At 40.0% G+C, this 17,502-nt stretch overlaps 1 protein-coding gene across 2 annotated transcripts in view; it reads left to right on the top strand.

Annotated features, from left to right (window-relative positions):
- The window catches only part of ap3b1 (adaptor related protein complex 3 subunit beta 1), a 144,607-nt gene that overhangs the window by 57,013 nt on the left and 70,092 nt on the right, over positions 1-17,502 (top strand). For both annotated transcript variants that reach the window (XM_012967364.3, XM_012967368.3), the window contains exons 15-17: positions 9,272-9,448; positions 12,352-12,538; positions 17,081-17,211. In XM_012967364.3, coding sequence (XP_012822818.3) covers positions 9,272-9,448; positions 12,352-12,538; positions 17,081-17,211 — 495 coding nt within the window. The remainder of the gene's footprint in view (positions 1-9,271; positions 9,449-12,351; positions 12,539-17,080; positions 17,212-17,502) is intronic.

Below are 17,502 nucleotides of genomic sequence, written 5' to 3'. Positions count from 1 at the left end.
TAAATATAATATCTGCTATTAATATCTGTTATTAAATCTGTCTCTCGCTGTAGCTTCTATTGTCTGAATGACTTCCTGACAGCAGTACAGCTGTTGTCCCCTGTGTGGGAAAGCTGTATGTGTATCATACAGTGGGTACAGATACAGTGTATATGGGCGCTGCTCTAGGCCCACAGCAAGCCTGGGTCATTACATTTGGAGAAAGAAAAACACTGCATTCCAGCATAAGAACCTTATCCCATCTGTGAAACATGATGGTGGGAGTGTTTTGGTTTGGGCCAGTTTTGCTGCATCTGGGCCTGGCCTGCTTGCCATCATTGATGGAACAATGAATTCTGAACTATACCAGAGGAAAATATCAAGATATGTGTCTGTGAACTGAATCTCAAGAGACAGCGGGTCATGCAGCAAGACAACGATCCTAAACACACACGTTGTTCTACCAAAGAATGGTTACAGAAGAATAAACTAAATGTTCTGGAATGGCCAAGTCAAAGCCCTGACCTTAATCCAATTGAAATGTTGTGGAAAGGCGAGTGGTTCATGTGAGGAAACCTTCCAACATCCAAGAGCTGTCAATGTGTAGGACTGATCAACAGTTCCATAAACAGTGGGGTTATACATTTAAGGGGGTCGCACCAAATAATGAGAACACAATTCATTTACTTTTGCCACAAGCAGATATGTTATTGACCAAATATAATAACTTTTGTTTAATTTGTTTCACTAGGTTTTTACATTTACTTTTAGGACTTTAGAAATCAGATTATATTTTGGGTCACATTCATATAAAAATATAGAAAATTTAAAAAGGTTTACAAACTTTCAAGCACCACTGTATTAACTTACACTGTATTTTTACCTGAAATTCAGTTTTGGCCATGTTTAGCTTGGAGGGACCAATAAAATGATGTCTTTTGGCCTAGCGAATAAGTGCGCTGAAAACAAAAGAAACATGTTACAGAAGCGGGGAACGTCAGATGACCAAACACATTAGTCATGTTAAATTGGTTATTAAGATGAAACTTAATTGTAATTTCCCAAATATTGCCACAGAAGCAAATGGCTCATTAAATACAGACTTTGTGATGAATAGCTTTTCTATTAAAATAAAAATCAGGGAGATTAGGAAAAGCTGTGCTGCATATTTTACCAGTCTGAGTAGTACATAATAGTTACCTAAAAATACCTGTCATATTTACATAAGAAAAATGCATTGGAATGCTTAATGTATCACATATAGGAAGAACTTGTTTGTGGGTGAGACCATTCCTATTTAAGTTTTGTTATTTTGTTAATTAATAGTACATGTATCAGACCCCTTATCCAGAAACCCATTATGCAGAAAGTTCCAAATTATGGAAAGGCCATCTCCCATAGAGTCCTTTTCCTTTTTCTCTGTAATAATAAAACAGTACCTTGTATTTGATCCCAACTAAGATATAATTAATCCTTATTGGAGACAAAACAGTCCTATTGGGTTTAATTACTGTTTAAATAATTGTTTTAGCAGATTTATGGTAGGAGATCCGAATTACGGAAAGACCCCTTGTCCGGAAAACCCCAGGTCCCGAGAATTCTGGATAACGGGTCCCATACCTGTACTTTAATGAATGAGAATTTGGTACAATTGTGCAGCAGTTTCACTTGAGGAACTTGCATGTTCTCAACAATTCTTTGTTGTAGGAATGTTCTTCTCTGGTGTCTCTGGTAGACCTCTTTGTATCGCTACAAACTTCTGTTTTTTTCTGCCTCCCCTCTGTCTTTTGCCTTTGTTTTGTTCTGTGATACATTTTTGCCTTTTAAAGACAGCCACACGTTAGGCAATGCTGTGTGGTATCAGATTGATCAGCCCTTGGGGCTACTGTATGGTGCACCACAATTATTATTATTATTATTAACATTTATTTATAAAGTATTTGGTTTAGTTAAATGCAGTGGCAAATTAAACTTTGCCATGAGTGCTCTGAATATACTCAAGTTACATGGAGGAAAGACATTTAGGGAAGATAGGGCTGAATCTTTAGAATCCTTTCAGAGGCTCAGAAAAGCTGGTCACTCAGTGGGAAACTCTTCAGCCTTGCAGTACTGGGGTCCTGAGTTTGATTCCAGCTTGGGTACTATCTGCCCCATGTTCAAGTAGATACCCTGTTTTCGTGCCACTATTTAAAAAAATTACTGATAAAATTGACGCCAGTGTATGTGAATGTGATGAGGACCTTAGATTGTAAGCTCCACTGGGACAGGGACTGGTAAGAATAATGTATAATAAATAATAATCTTGGTGTAAATATGTCAACACTGTATAAATACCAGGTAATAAATCATTACAAATTTGATTGGAAGAGAGGTCTTCTTAAAGATAATAACTGGGACTATTTTAACAAAAAAGGGACTTGTCAGTTATGGAATATTGGAGAAATAGAAACAATACTTCTTGTTGATAATAAACTTGGCTGTAGCGAGCAGTGGCAGTCAGGAGCTGCAAGGGCCACAAGGTTTTGAGCTGTATTAAAAGTGGCATACATTTGTGAAAGGAGGGGTAACTTTACAGAGCACTGGTAAGGCCCCATCTAGAAAAAGCCGTGCAGTTTTGGTCTCCAGTGCTCAAACAGGACATTATTGAGTTAGAGAGGGTGTACAGAAGGGCAGCTAAGCTGGTAACGGGAGTGGAAAGTCTTTGTTATAAAGAAAGACTGGCCAACTTGGGATTGTTAATGCTGGAGAAGAGGCGCTTAAGGGGTGATATGATAACTATAGTACGAATCCAAATCACGAAATCCAATAATTTCTGATGATTAATAAAGTCATGAAAATTCGGTTTGTTTAAATACAATGATTTTGTACATACAATCCGAAATTTTCGTATTGAAGCGATTGTTTACGATCGCCAATCCAAAAGTCACAAAATGATCGCATCCCAACTATCGTAAACGGCGCAAAACTCTTCCTTACTTTGAACCTTCAGTGCATGTTTTTGGAAGCCTCCCATAGGACTCAATGGCTCTGCAGCTCCAATCTGGCTCAAGGAAAGTCACGATACCGAAGCTTGAATGAATTCCAAAACTTTTGTACTTGTTGCGACAAATACGATTTTGTCGTGCAAATTGTTGCAAAGTACAAAAAAGTCCCGCAAATTAACAAAAATATCGTCGAAAATACGCAAAAGTTGTAAACTTTAGAAAAAATACTATTTTTTTGTAATCGGACCTGTCGTACTTTAATAAATGTGCCCCTATGTGTTAATATATAAAGGGATCATATAATAATCTCTTTAATGCTTTAATTACCAGTAGGTCCTTCCTTGGACCCAAGGGCACCCATTCTGATTACAAGAAAGGAGGTTTAGTGTGAATATTCTGAAAGGGTTTCTTCACAGTGAGAGCTGTAAAGTTGTGGAATTCCCTCCCTGAATCAGTCGTGCTGGCTGATACATTATATAACTTCAAGAAGGGGCTAGATGTTTTTTTAGCAAGTGAGGAAATACAGGGGTTATGGTCTGATTGCCATCTTGGAGTCAGGAAGGAATTTTTTTCCCCTCAGTGGCAAATCAGGTGGGTTTTTTTTTTGTTTTCCTCTTAATCAACTAACAGTTAGGAAGGTTATATATAGGCATAAAAGGTTGAACTTGATGGACATATGTCTTTTTTTCAACCTAATTTACTATGTTAAAACAACAGGTCCACATGTAAAGTTACTATTTATGAGAGCAATTCTACAGCTTCTTCTATCATGGTCCATTGTAAGCTCCTGCTGTAGTTATTACTAATCAATTATTTGCTTTACTACTGCTTCACTGCCTCCTCATTGGCTCTTAGAATAAGTTGCAGATCTGAAATGTGGCTCAGTCTGTGCGGCTATATAATGAATAATAGAGTGTTTTCTTTAATTTACCATTGCTCATTTTTTTCTGTTCTGATGGATTGAATGGAAGTAAGTGCTTTTAGTGACTGCCTTTCTGGTGTAAAGAAAAGCTGGTGAGGCCCACAGTGTCCTTTAAGTGGGTTTCTTTTCAGTATGTAATTTGTGCAATTTCCTTTTTATATTCACTTTCGGCAGCCACTTGTGTAACCGCCGTAACACTGCTTGCCTTTTTACTAATATTGACACAATAATAAGATAAAGTGTTATTGTAAACTCCATTGATGTCCCTGAGTTACCAAAGTGCACTTAACCACTTGTTATATGCTTGTATGGTACTGTAAAACATCAGGCACTGCGGGATGCATCTAGGGATAATGCCAGACAGTAATGGACGAATTGGGGCTTTTCTTTTTCCATGTAGACCTCGATCCGACAAAAGCTGTTTAAGACTTGTAGTGGGAATTCACTGTTTTCATAATAAGTAACAGCCACCAGGAAAATACATTGATTTTAAGTGTCCTTTGTAAGAATTCTCTGTAAAGGAGGCCTGGTAGCTCTTGTGTGTGTGTTGAAGTCCCAGTAATGCTATCAAATTAAAAAGGCATTACAGCATATAAAGGCAATCTAGTTTTTCTTTAAAGTGCATGAGTGGTACGGGGGACTTTAGATGCTGGCAGTGGAGCTGGTCTGATGGCTTAGATAAAAGGTGGTGAGTGGTACAGGTATGGGATCCGGAAACCCGTTATCCAGAAAGCTCTGAATTACAGGAAGGCCATCTGCCATAGGCTCTATTTCAATCAATTGTTTGTTTTTTTTAATGATTTCCTTCTACGTTTTAATAGTAACACAGTAGCTTGTACTTGATCTTAATATAATTAATCCGTATTGGAGGCAAACAATCCTATTGGGTTTATTTAAGGTTTAAATGATTTTTAGTATGGAGATCCAAATTACAGAAAGACCCCCTATGCGAAAGCTCCAGGACCAAAGCATTCCGGATAACAGGTTCCTTACCTGTTCGTTTACCTGTGATTCATGGGCATGAGCAGGGTTGGTCATGAAAGCAGCTGGTTGGAACAGTAAGGGGGCAGGGAGTTGTGCACTAGTACAAAGGTGCTGGCAGTTCAGAAGGCTGGACCTAATGGCAGGAAAGTTGGTGGTATGTCCATATCAGGTGGGGTGAAGGCAATAAAACTGCTTGAGAAACAAGAAACAAGGCTTGCGCTGGGGTCTCTTGTTCTAAAATAACGTATGTTATAAAAGATAATAAACTCCTTACTAAAACTGAAAACGTTGTTGATTTTATGTAGTGAATTAAGGACCCCTGTACTGTAAAATGTACTGTAAAATATAAAGATATTCACTAAGGAGCTGAACAAAGGCACGAGGCCCAAAACCAAATGCTTTTATACAGGTCATGACTTCTTACATTCTTATATTTTACAACAGGGATTACATTATTAATTATAATGCACAAGTTTAAGTAAACTGTAAAGAATGAAATTACCAAGAACCATTATAACTGATGACATCAATAAGCATCGTCATTTACAGGATTATGTGTATTATAAAAGGATTTATCACAATACAGCATTTAAAAATATGTAAGACTTTGCTAAGTGACTTTATTCTTGTGTATATAAGCTGTGGCACCATGGAGGTGGGGAACTTTGTAGCATGTGCTCCAAACACACATATAGTCACCTATAGCAGCCAATTAGCAGGAAGCATTTACAGTGGAGGAAATAATTATTTGACCCCTCACTGATTTTGTAAGTTTGTCCAATGACAAAGAAATGAAAAGTCTCAGAACAGTATCATTTCAATGGTAGGTTTATTTTAACAGTGGCAGATAGCACATCAAAAGGAAAATTGAAATAATAACTTTAAATAAAAGATAGCAACTGATTTGCATTTCATTGAGTGAAATAAGTTTTTGAACCCTCTAACAAAAAAAGACTTAATACTTAGTGGAAAAACCCTTGTTTGCAAGCACAGAGGTCAAACGTTTCTTGTAATTGATGACCAAGTTTGCGCACATTTTAGGAGGAATGTTGGTCCACTCCTCTTTGCAGATCATCTCTAAATCCCTAAGGTTTCGAGGCTGTCTCTGTGCAACTCTGAGCTTGAGCTCCCTCCATAGGTTTTCTATTGGATTAAGGTCCGGAGACTGACTAGGCCACTCCATGACCTTAATGTGCTTCTTCTTGAGCCACTCCTTTGTTGCCTTTGCTGTATGTTTTGGGTCATTGTCGTGCTGGAACACCCATCCACGACCCATTTTCAGTTTCTTGGCAGAGGGAAGGAGGTTGTCGTTCAGGATTTCACGATACATGGCTCCGTCCATTTTCCCGTTAATGCGAATAAGTTGTCCTGTGCCCTTAGCAGAAAAACACCCCCAAAGCAAAATGTTTCCACCCCCATGCTTGACGGTGGGGACGGTGTTTTGGGGGTCATAGGCAGCATTTTTCTTCCTCCAAACACAGCGAGTTGAGTTAATGCCAAAGAGCTCTATTTTGGTCTCATCAGACCACAGCACCTTCTCCCAGTCACTCACAGAATCATTCAGGTGTTCATTGGCAAACTTCAGACGGGCCTGCACATGTGCCTTCTTGAGCAGGGGGACCTTGCGAGCCCTGCAGGATTTTAATCCATTGCGGTGTAATGTGTTTCCAATGGTTTTCTTGGTGACTGTGGTCCCTGCTAATTTGAGGTCATTAACTAACTCCTCCCGTGTAGTTCTAGGATGCTTTTTCACCTTTCTCAGAATCATTGACACCCCACGAGGTGAGATCTTGCGTGGAGCCCCAGAGCGAGGTCGATTGATGGTCATTTTGTGCTCCTTCCATTTTCGAACAATCGCACCAACAGTTGTCACCTTCTCTCCCAGCTTCTTGCTAATGGTTTTGTAGCCCATTCCAGCCTTGTGCAGGTCTACAATTTTGTCTCTGACATCCTTGGACAGCTCTTTGGTCTTTCCCATGTTGGAGAGTTTGGAGTCTGCTTGATTGATTGATTCTGTGTACAGGTGTCTTTTATACAGGTGACTAGTTAAGACAGGTGTCCTTAATGAGGTTGACTAATTGAGTAGAAGTGTCTAACCACTCTGTGGGAGCCAGAACTCTTAAAGGAACAGTAACTCCAAAAAATGAAATAGCTTTAAAGTAATAAAAATATAATGCACTGTTGCCCTGCACTGGTAAAACTGGTGTATTTGCTACAGTAACACTACTATAATTTATATAATAAGCTGCTGTGTAGCCACGGGGGCAGCCATTCAAGCTGGAAAAAAGGAGAAAAGGCACAGGTTACATTGCAGATAACAGATACGTTCTGTAGAGTACAATAGTGTTTTATCTGTTATCTGCTATGTGCCTGTGCCGTTTCTCCTTTGAATGGCTGCCTCCATGGCTACATAGCAGCTTATTTATATAAATTATAGTAGACTTTCTGAAGTAAACACACAACTTTTACCAGTGCAGGGCAGCAGCACATTATATTTTAGTTACTTTTATACACTTTCATTTTTTGGTGTTACTGTTCCTTTAATGGTTGGTAGGGGTTCAAAAACTTATTTCACAATAAATCAGTTGCTATCTTTTATTTAAAGTTATTTTATTGATTTTCCTTTTGATGTGCTATCTGCCACTGTTAAAATAAACCTACCATTGAAATGATACTGTTCTGAGACTTTTCATTTCTTTGTCATTGGACAAACTTACAAAATCAGTGAGGGGTCAAATAATTATTTCCTCCACTGTACTGGTTACCTTATTTTAAGCAAACATTGGTTGCTATGGGTTACTGCTCCTGGGCAAATGTTGTCCCTTTTATTTCATATGGGAGAATAATTGATAGCTATGTAAAATAGTGTTGTAATATAATTATCTACTTTGCAAGGATGAAACATGGAGTTTCAATTTCTCTCTTTACCCCCTTGTTAATAGCACTCCTATTCAGGCCCGGATTTGTGGAAAGGCCACAAAGGCCCGGGCCTAGGGCGGCAGAAGTTTAGGGGCGCTGCTCATATTGAACAAAGGGGGTATATTATATTGGGATATATACACTCACCAAAAGGATTATAAGGAACACCTGTTCAGTTTCTTATTAATGTCATTATCTAATCAACCAATCACATGGCAGTTGCTTCAATGCATTTAGGGGTGTGGTCCTGGTCAAGACAATCTCCTGAACTCCAAACTGAATGTCAGAATGGGAAAGAAAGATGATTTATGCAATTTTGAGCATGGCATGGTTGTTGGTGCCAGACGGGCCGGTCTGAGTATTTCATCTGCTCAGTTACTGGGATTTTCACGCACAACCATTTCTAGGGTTTACAAAGAATGGTGTGAAAAGGAAAAAACATCCAGTATGCGGCAGTCCTGTGGGCGAAAATGCCTTGTTGATGGTAGAGGTCAGAGGAAAATGGGCCGACTGATTCAAGCTGATAGAAGAGCAACTTTGACTGAAATAACCACTCATTACAACCGAGGTATGCAGCAAAGCATTTGTGAAGCCACAACACGCACAACCTTGAGGCGGATGGGCTACAACAGCAGAAGACCCCACCGGGTACCACTCATCTCCACTACAAATAGGAAAAAGAGGCTACAATTTGCACGAGCTCACCAAAATTGGACAGTTGAAGACTGGAAAAATGTTGCCTGGTCTGATGAGTCTCGATTTCTGTTGAGACATTTAAATGTCAGAATTTGGCGTAAACAGAATGAGAACATGGATCCATCATGCCTTGTTACCACTGTGCAGGCTGGTGGTGGTGTAATGGTGTGGGGGATGTTTTCTTGGCACACTTTAGGTCCCTTAGTGCCAATTGGGCATCGTTTAAATGTCACGGCCTACCTGAGCATTGTTTCTGACCATGTCCATCCCTTTATGACCACCATGTACCCATCCTCTGATGGCTACTTCCAGCAGGATAATGCACCATGTCACAAAGCTGGAATCATTTCAAATTGGTTTCTTGAACATGACAATGAGTTCACTGTACTAAAATGGCCCCCACAGTCACCAGATCTCAACCCAATGGAGCATCTTTGGGATGTGGTGGAACTGGAGCTTCGTGCCCTGGATGTGCATCCCACAAATCTCCATCAACTGCAAGATGCTATCCTATCAATATGGGCCAACATTTCTAAAGAATGCTTTCAGCACCTTGTTGAATCAATGCCACATAGAATTAAGGCAGTTCTGAAGGCGAAAGGGGGTCAAACACTGTATTAGTATGGTGTTCCTAATAATCCTTTTGGTGTGTGTGTATATGTATGTATATATATACACATATATTGATAAAAGTGTGTGTGGAGATTTTATAAGAGATTTACTAAAATAAATGAATTGTGATAATTTTTGTAGTTTGTAACAGTCTACCCATTTACTTCTTATTAAGGTCCCTATGGCAAGAGCCAGCATCCTGTGGCTTATTGGGGAGTACTGTGAGCGGGTTCCTAAGATTGCACCCGATGTTCTGAGGAAGACGGCAAAGAGCTTTACTAATGAGGATGACCTTGTTAAACTGCAGATCATAAACTTGGCAGTAAAGCTCTTTTTAACCAACTCCAAGCAGGTAATGGCATCTCACATTATACTTGTCTTTGACCTGTTATGTTCACATCTATCTATTTATCTATCTGTCTGTCTATCATCTAACTGTTGTGGAAATTCAGGTACCAAAGGTAAAAGGGTAAAGTTTATTTAACACATGCGTGGGTTCTGAGCAAAGTCAAGGATCAGAACAACAAAACAGACAAAACAAAGTTTTTAAAGACACAGGAGCCTACAAAATAAGAATGTATGAGTAATAGGCCTTACCAGTGTAAGCGCATAGAGATATCTGCACAGAAAAACAAAGAACTGCTCTTACAGACAAATAGGTGGCTCTTCAAGGCCAGGGTAGTAGTAGCCATGGATAGCTTAAGAACAGAATCCATCTGAGTGGGTAAATCTGCACACACAGAATTTATTCCTCACCATCTATAAAGATATCTATCTGCTTATTTATCTAATATATCAATCAATCAGGACTAGGGCAATCAGAAGCTCCCGTTTGGCGTGTTGTTGTTAGGTTTTTGTACAGACTTTGTACTTCTGAATTTGGCACCGCAGGAAGGGGTATTGGTAATAAATAAACAAGCCCTGTTTGTGTATGCAGTGACAGGAATGGCCAGTAGAGGGGCGTATCAGTGTTTCTCCCCCAGTAGAGAAAATGTTGTGGATTATATTAAACATTAACACTAGCAGTGTGGTTGTTAAGTTTTTTTTTTTCCCCATCTCTCACTTTTTTAAATTGGGTGACTGTTATGAGGGCCTCTGTATAATAAGCTAAAGGTTATGTTACATTGGGGCTTTTTAAACTTTATCTCACAGGATGCAGCTGGGGGAAGGGAGTGGTTTGTTTATACAGAGGGATTCTCAATGAATTGCTGATTGTGCTAGTACAAACGAAAACCAGAATGTGACTTTAATTTGGATTTCAGATATTGCCCTGACCAGACCCCTGGACAAAGTTCTCTTAGAGCACTTCTGTCTGGAATCTAAGTAAAGGACCTCTCTTGTGTTGTTCATTAAAAGGCCAGTAATTTAGAAACTATAAAGTATGTGCCACTACATGTTTGCTGCAATTTAGAGCTGAGACACTTTGCCTTTATTTCTCTTGTTATTCCAAGTTAAATGTTTGTGTGAGAGTCTCAATATTCCTTTAAGATGACATTTGTGGGAATACTGCTCCCACCCTTTCTTGTAAAGCCCATTTACAGTATGAGAAGACTTCCGTTCTTTGGTTGCACGGGACTGCATATAGTGAGACCTAGGAAATATATTGTCCTTCTTCATTAGCAGTCCTTTTTCAGACATGTGTTTTTAGCATTCTGATTGTATTGGTTTGGACTTAATTGCTAAAATAACCTATGTCACTTTTACAGGTATGGAACCTGTTATTCAGAATGTTTGGGACCTAGGGTTTAATTTGGATCTCCATACCTTAAGTCTACTAAAAAATAGCCCAATAGGCTTTTTTTGCCTCTAATAAGCATTAATTATATCTTAGTTAGGGTCAAGTACAAGGTACAGGTATGGGACCTGTTATCCAGAATGCTCGGGGACATGGGGTTGTCTGGATAAGGGATCTTTCTGTAATTTGGATCTGCATAACTTAAGTCTGCTAAAAATCATTCAAATATTGAATAAACCCAATAGGATTGTTTTGCCTCCAATAAGGATTAATTATATATTAGTTGGGATCAAGTACAGGTACTGTTTTATTATTACAGAGAAAAAGGAAATCAGTTTTAAGAATTAGAATTATTCGCTTATAATGAGTCTATGGGAGATGGCCATTCCATAATTTGAAACTTTCTGGATAACGGGTTTCCGGATAAGGGATCCCATACCTGTTCTGTTTTATTATAACAGACGAAAAGGAAATCATTTTTAAAATGTTGAATTATTTGATTAAAATGGATTCTATGGGAGATGACCTTCCCATAATTCGGAGCTTTCAGAATAACGGGTTTCTGTATTATGGATCCTATACCTGCACTATCTAATGAGCAGAAAAGATAATGATCCATTTTATTGGTTGTACTGTATGTACAGATTTACTCTCTACTGGTGCATCTGTGTTAACTCCTGCAGTGCCAGAGCCTTACCACTAAGCAGTGAATACATAACGGCAAAATCTGGGGCTCTTGTAAAATAACCAGCAATGCGGTTTTAAAGTTGCATTCAACGGGCGAATGAGGAAATGATGGAAGCGCCCCTGTAAGGAAAGCTGTTACTTTCTATAAATAAATGAACAATGTTACAGAGGGCCATAGGCGCTCTTTTAATCCCCCATTTTTTTAGAGGGCATCAGCAGCTTGCTTTTATGAAGAAGTAACAGCTAAATGCACTGCAAATAATTTGCAGTAATCCAGTTGAGTGATTCATGCGTCTCCCCTAATGGGCCATAATTCAGCCTCGGCGAGTAAGTGAGCGCTGTCAGTGTGCGGACACTGCTGATGCCAGGGTTACTCTCTCTCCATAAAACACACCTCAGCAGAAACACTTTGGCAGCCCCCTAATACCCTCTGATGTTTTGATGTCCTGCATATTTTTCAGATTAAGTTTTGAGTGCCATGTTTTTAGTTGTATTTCCACATTCATTATCCTCATGTAGCCCTTTCAGTGGGTTTGCCATATATGATTATTTTTTAATGATGCCTTCCTTTCCACTTCAGCAATTTAATAATCTAGCACATGGCTGCTTTTCAGTAGTTAGCATTCACCTCCCAGTGCTCAGGAGGACATGTGCTTCGCCTTCCAAACTCTATTTGCAGCTTGCCTATTCCCCGCGGTGCGGCATTTGTTTGTCTTAACGGTTCATTTTTATTACCTCCATAAATATGTTTACCAAGACTTATCAATAATCATAAATAATGTGTGCTGTCGGTCTTCTTCAGCTCTTTTTTCTCTCCCTCTCTTCCACTACAGACAAAATTGCTCGCTCAGTACATATTAAATCTCGGCAAATACGATCAGAATTATGATATAAGAGACCGTACACGCTTTGTAAAACAACTCATCGTTCCCAACGAGAAGAGTGGAGCTTTAAGCAAATACGCAAAAAAGATATTTTTGGCACAGAAACCTGCTCCGGTTCTTAAATCCTCATTTAAAGGTACAGAACTTTTTATGAACTGTTCAGGCTTTTATATCTATTTGAAACCTGTCCAACTGCTAGTTCAGTGCTGTCCAACTTCTGCGGTGCCGAGGGCCGGAATTTCTCTAGCATACATGGTGGAGGGCCGCTAATGGAAGCCAGTTTTGGCCACTCTCCTTTTTTGAACCACACCCATTTTATCGCAATGGCGGTAGTGCAGCAAAAACCCAAATGCTTGGTCTTCACTGCGGGGATATCAACAGTTATTCATAAATGAAAGAATTATATTATGTCATAAGACACACACTTAAATCCATATGCCTCCTCCTCCCTGTAGATAGCACAGCAACCCCCAGCAATATAATTACACACCTTAGGGACCATTTAATGGCTGTTTCCAACTAATAATAAACTCCCAGAACAAACCCCTGCCAGGTTCACTTCTCACAGGCAGCACAGGGCAGGCAGAGTATGGCACACACAGGCAGCACTCTTCCTCCCTTATGCTGCCTGTGTGTGCCATACTCGGCCTGCCCTATGCTGCCTGTGTGTGCCATATTCTGCCTGCCCTACCTGTGTGTGCCATACTCTGCCTGCCCTTAGCTGCCTATGTGTGCCATACTCTGCCTGCACTATGCTGCCTGTGTGTGCCATACACCTGCCCTACCTGTGTGTGCCATACTCTGCCTGCCCTATGCTGCCTGCGTGTGCCATACTCTGCCTGCCCTTAGCTGTCTGTGTGTGCCATACTCTGCCTGCCCTTAGCTGTCCGTGTGTGCCATACTCTGCCTGCCCTTAGCTGCCTGTGTGTGCCATACTCTGCCTGCCCTATGCTGCCTATGTGTGCCATACTCTGCCTGCCCTATGCTGCCTGTGTGTGCCATACACCTGCCCTACCTGTGTGTGCCATACTCTGCCTGCCCTATGCTGCCTGTGTGTGCCATACTCTGCCTGCCCTTAGCTGTCTGTGTGTGCCATACTCTGCCTACCGTATGCTGCCTGTGTGTTCCATACCCTCCCTGCCCTATGCTGCCTGTGTGTGCCATACTATGCCTTCCCTATGCTGTCTGTGTGTTCCATACCCTCCCTGCCCTATGCTGCCTATGTGCCATACTTTGCCTACCCTATGCTGTCTGTGTGTGCCATATACACAGGCAGCGTAGTCCAGGAACTACATACAATGTCTGAGGTGTGAACAATATAGATGATTACAGCCTGAGCCTGAGGTGTGAACACTGCAGGGGGTGAACAATGCAGAAACTAAAAGGTGTGAAAAACACAGGGGATTACATGTTTAAATAATACTGGGGGATTACAGCCTGAATTTGAGGTGAAGAACCATGCAGGGGGCCAGTTAATCTCAGTACTTTTAGAATTTAAAGTTTACACAAAGGTAAGCCATGAAAGCAGCCAGACAGGTGGGGGGCCACACAGAGGGGGTCATGCGGCCCGTGGGCCGCCAGTTGGACAGCACTGAGCTAGTTGATCCAGAGGAAGGCAAACCCCCCTCCTGAAGCCTCTCTAATTTGCCGCAGAGGGGGAAAAATTCCTTCATGACTACAAGATGGCAATCGGACCAGTCCCTGGATCAACTTGTACAGGTATAGGACCCATTATCCAGAATGCTCTGGACCAATGGTATTCCGGATAAGGGGTCTTTCTGTAATTTGGATCTTCATACCTTAAGTCTACTAAAAAAATCAATAAAACATTAATTAAACCCAAAAGGATTATTTTGCATCCAGTAAGGATTATTTATATCTTAGTTGGGATAAAATACAAAGCACTGTTTTATTTTTACAGAGAAAAAGCAAATCAATTTAAAAAATCTGAATTATTTGATTAAAATGGAGTCTATGGGAGACGGCCTTTCCGTAATTCGGAGCTTTCTGGATATCGGGTTTCCGGATAAGGGATCCCATACCTGTACTATGAACTATCTTCCATAACCCTTTATTTCCTTACATGCTAAAAAACCATCCATCTTTAAGCTATCTAAAGTATAAGCCAGTACAACTGCTTCAGGGAGAGAATTTTACTTTCCAGCTCTTTCTGTACTTTCCCTCCTTGACATGGAACCTCCTTTGCTCTAATCTGATTAGTGCCCTCATGTCTGCTGGAAGGAGTTACTGGTAAATAAAGCATTAGAGAAATTATTACATGATCCCCTTATATTTATACACAGTTATTATATCACCCCTTAAGCTCTTTTTCTTTAGCGTAAACAACCCCAACTTGGCCAGTCTTTCTTCATAACTGAGAGTTTCTATATCTTTCACCAGCTTAGTTGCCCTTCTTTGGACCCTCTCTAATTCAATTATATTCCGTTTAAGCACTGGCTAGCGCTCTGTAAAGGGGAAGAATAACCCCCTCCTCCCGTGAATCTATACCCCTTTTAATACAGCTCAAAACCTTGTTTGCCCTTGCAGCTGCTGCCTGGCATTGCTTGCTACAGCCAAGTTTATTATCTACAAGGACTCCAAGGTCCTTCTCCATTATGGATTTGCCTAGTGCAGTCCCATTAAGTGTAAAAGTGACTGCATGTCCTGAAGTCCTTATTTCCAATAAGGCATAAGTGTGTACAAAACTATGCTGTTAGTTAGTTTAGACACAATTGAAAGTATTTTGATGCTGACAGGACTGCATACCTGAAAGTGTCCTATAATGATGACAGTTTGTAACAGCCCTCATTGTACTTTTAGTTCTTATGATTGTTGTGGGCAAATAAGAATAAATCTTCTTCCTACAGTATACATAACTGTGGGTAGAACATAGCCAGAGAAGCCATTATAAATGTATTTGTAGACAACTTTTTTGTTAAGATAAAAGCATCACTGGTGTCATTCACAAATAGTAGCTCTATGTAGAAGTCTCGGAGACTTTTTAAAACTTATGTTGGCCACACACAGGCATCCAGCCATTGCACCCAATTTCTAAGCAATGGCTGGGGGCTGCCTTGGGTTTGAAGCCCAAACAAAATGTACAGCAGTTCTAGCCTAATAGTTCAACTGGTTCTTCTTTAACCCAAGTTAGGTCAGTCTGGTAGCATCATTGCGTACGTGAATTTTTGCACAAGTTACATAAACTAGGTAAATTTAGGGACCCAATAACAAGTCTGTAATAATTCATAGAATGGAAAAAAAATGTGCTTATAAGTCGGTATTTAAATTGTGGGGGCCAGTGGGGTTTAAAAGTTAGTTGCATATTCTTTATGTTCTTTGAAAATAATGTAATAATTGTGATGATGTTGTGGGGTCCGATAACCAGTCATTCCTCTGCTGGAAAGTTCATGTAGGAGATACTCATATAATTCAGTATATTGATCCCAACGTAAACAGCTGCCTGTACTCTTTAATAAGCAGTCCATATCGATATTTTAATTAAATAGTAAAATAATGTGCTAAAAAGTCAGTTCATTGAGGGCAGTGGGATTTACAATAAGTTTTTCATTTATTGGTGGTCAGTGCAGTTTGCGCCCCCCCCCCCCCTTCCTTTCTGCCCTTTTTAAGCTTCTCTGCCTTGTATTTGCTTGATATGCAAGTTTTCTAGGCAGGTTACATAATTCGCATAACTATTGTGAAACGCACCAATACCCTCTCCCCACCCCCTCCCCGATGGCGGCCCTGGGTAGCGTGCATATAGAGACATATTTATTAACATTAGAGACAAACATCACTGGTGATGTTGCCCATTGCAACCAATTAAATCTTTGCTTTTGTTTTCTAATTTGTAGGTGACTATTTAAATCGCATTGCTGATTGGTTGCTATGGGCAACATCACCAGTGATGTTTGTCTCCAATGTTGATAAATACACCCCATAGTATGAAGCAAGGCATTGTATACCCAGCAACTAATACCTTCACAGGCCGCTTTATGGTTGTCACACCGGCAATCCTCAAGTGTTTGAATTAATGATACCTGCAAATATGCCTCTAGGGGATGATCAGTTACGCTCACAATTGTGTATGTGTTATATTGAACCAACTACTCTTTTTTTTTTAACTTTGTCCTTTACAGTTGAGAAAAGGGTAAGGGTAAAGAATACACCCAGTGTTTTTAAAAGCTTGAAATGTTGAAATGAATGACTGGCCACAATATAAAGTGTATTCGGTAACGCTGATGTTTATTTAAAGGTTTAGCTCTCATGCAGTTCATTACTGGTTTGTGCTGTCATGGTGCTGGGGTTTTGCAGAAAGGGAACTATTAAAATTCTGAGTGTGTTTGTGCCAAGACATGTATATGGATTGTTTAACTGTGCTGTCATTCTTAATATTCACACTAAAGTAATTTTTAGAGAAGCTACATTTCAATGCAACACCTCTAAACACTCCGACTGATTAGCTTTTTTATTGACCATTATGGAAGAGATTATTGTAATCTATGGATTGAAATAATCTTCTTGACCTATTGAGAGCTTCCCGGTTTATGTTTATTCGGTGGCATGCAAGCTAATGTAACTGCAATTATCTCATGTCTCCATAATGGCTTCTCTTTGTGCTTCACAGCTCACATTTTTCATTTCATTCATCTCTTTTTTTCATTTCTTCTGCTTTCAACAGATCGAGAACACTTTCAGCTTGGCACACTTTCACACTCTCTTAACACTAAGGCATCTGGGTATCTGGAGTTATCAGACTGGCCTGAGATTGCCCCTGACCCCTCTGTCCGTAATGTTGAGCCCAGTGAGCCGGTAGGTATACTTCTTCCTTCCCCCTTGCTTTAATATAGTGGCCAACAATAAGAATCCTTCCTTCTACGTTCAGTGTAAGCCATTTTGTGGTTATGTAATAAAAAGGGAAAAGTTTTACATAGTGTGGTGACCCATAATGACCAAATATGCCTGATGCCTGATTGTTGTGGGTTATTATACCTGTAGCAATGTGCACCTTTCTTATATTACACACTTTGTCTGTTTCTTTTCAAATTCTTCAACTATCACAATATAGTTGCTAGGCTAAGAAAAACAGCTGATCATTGTCTG

The sequence above is a fragment of the Xenopus tropicalis genome, chromosome 1, assembly GCF_000004195.4.
Source record: "Xenopus tropicalis strain Nigerian chromosome 1, UCB_Xtro_10.0, whole genome shotgun sequence".
In the NCBI taxonomy this organism is placed as follows: Eukaryota; Metazoa; Chordata; class Amphibia; order Anura; family Pipidae; genus Xenopus; species Xenopus tropicalis.
The sequence above is the reverse complement of the archived record's forward strand: the minus strand, read 5'-3'. Positions and strand labels throughout refer to the sequence as shown.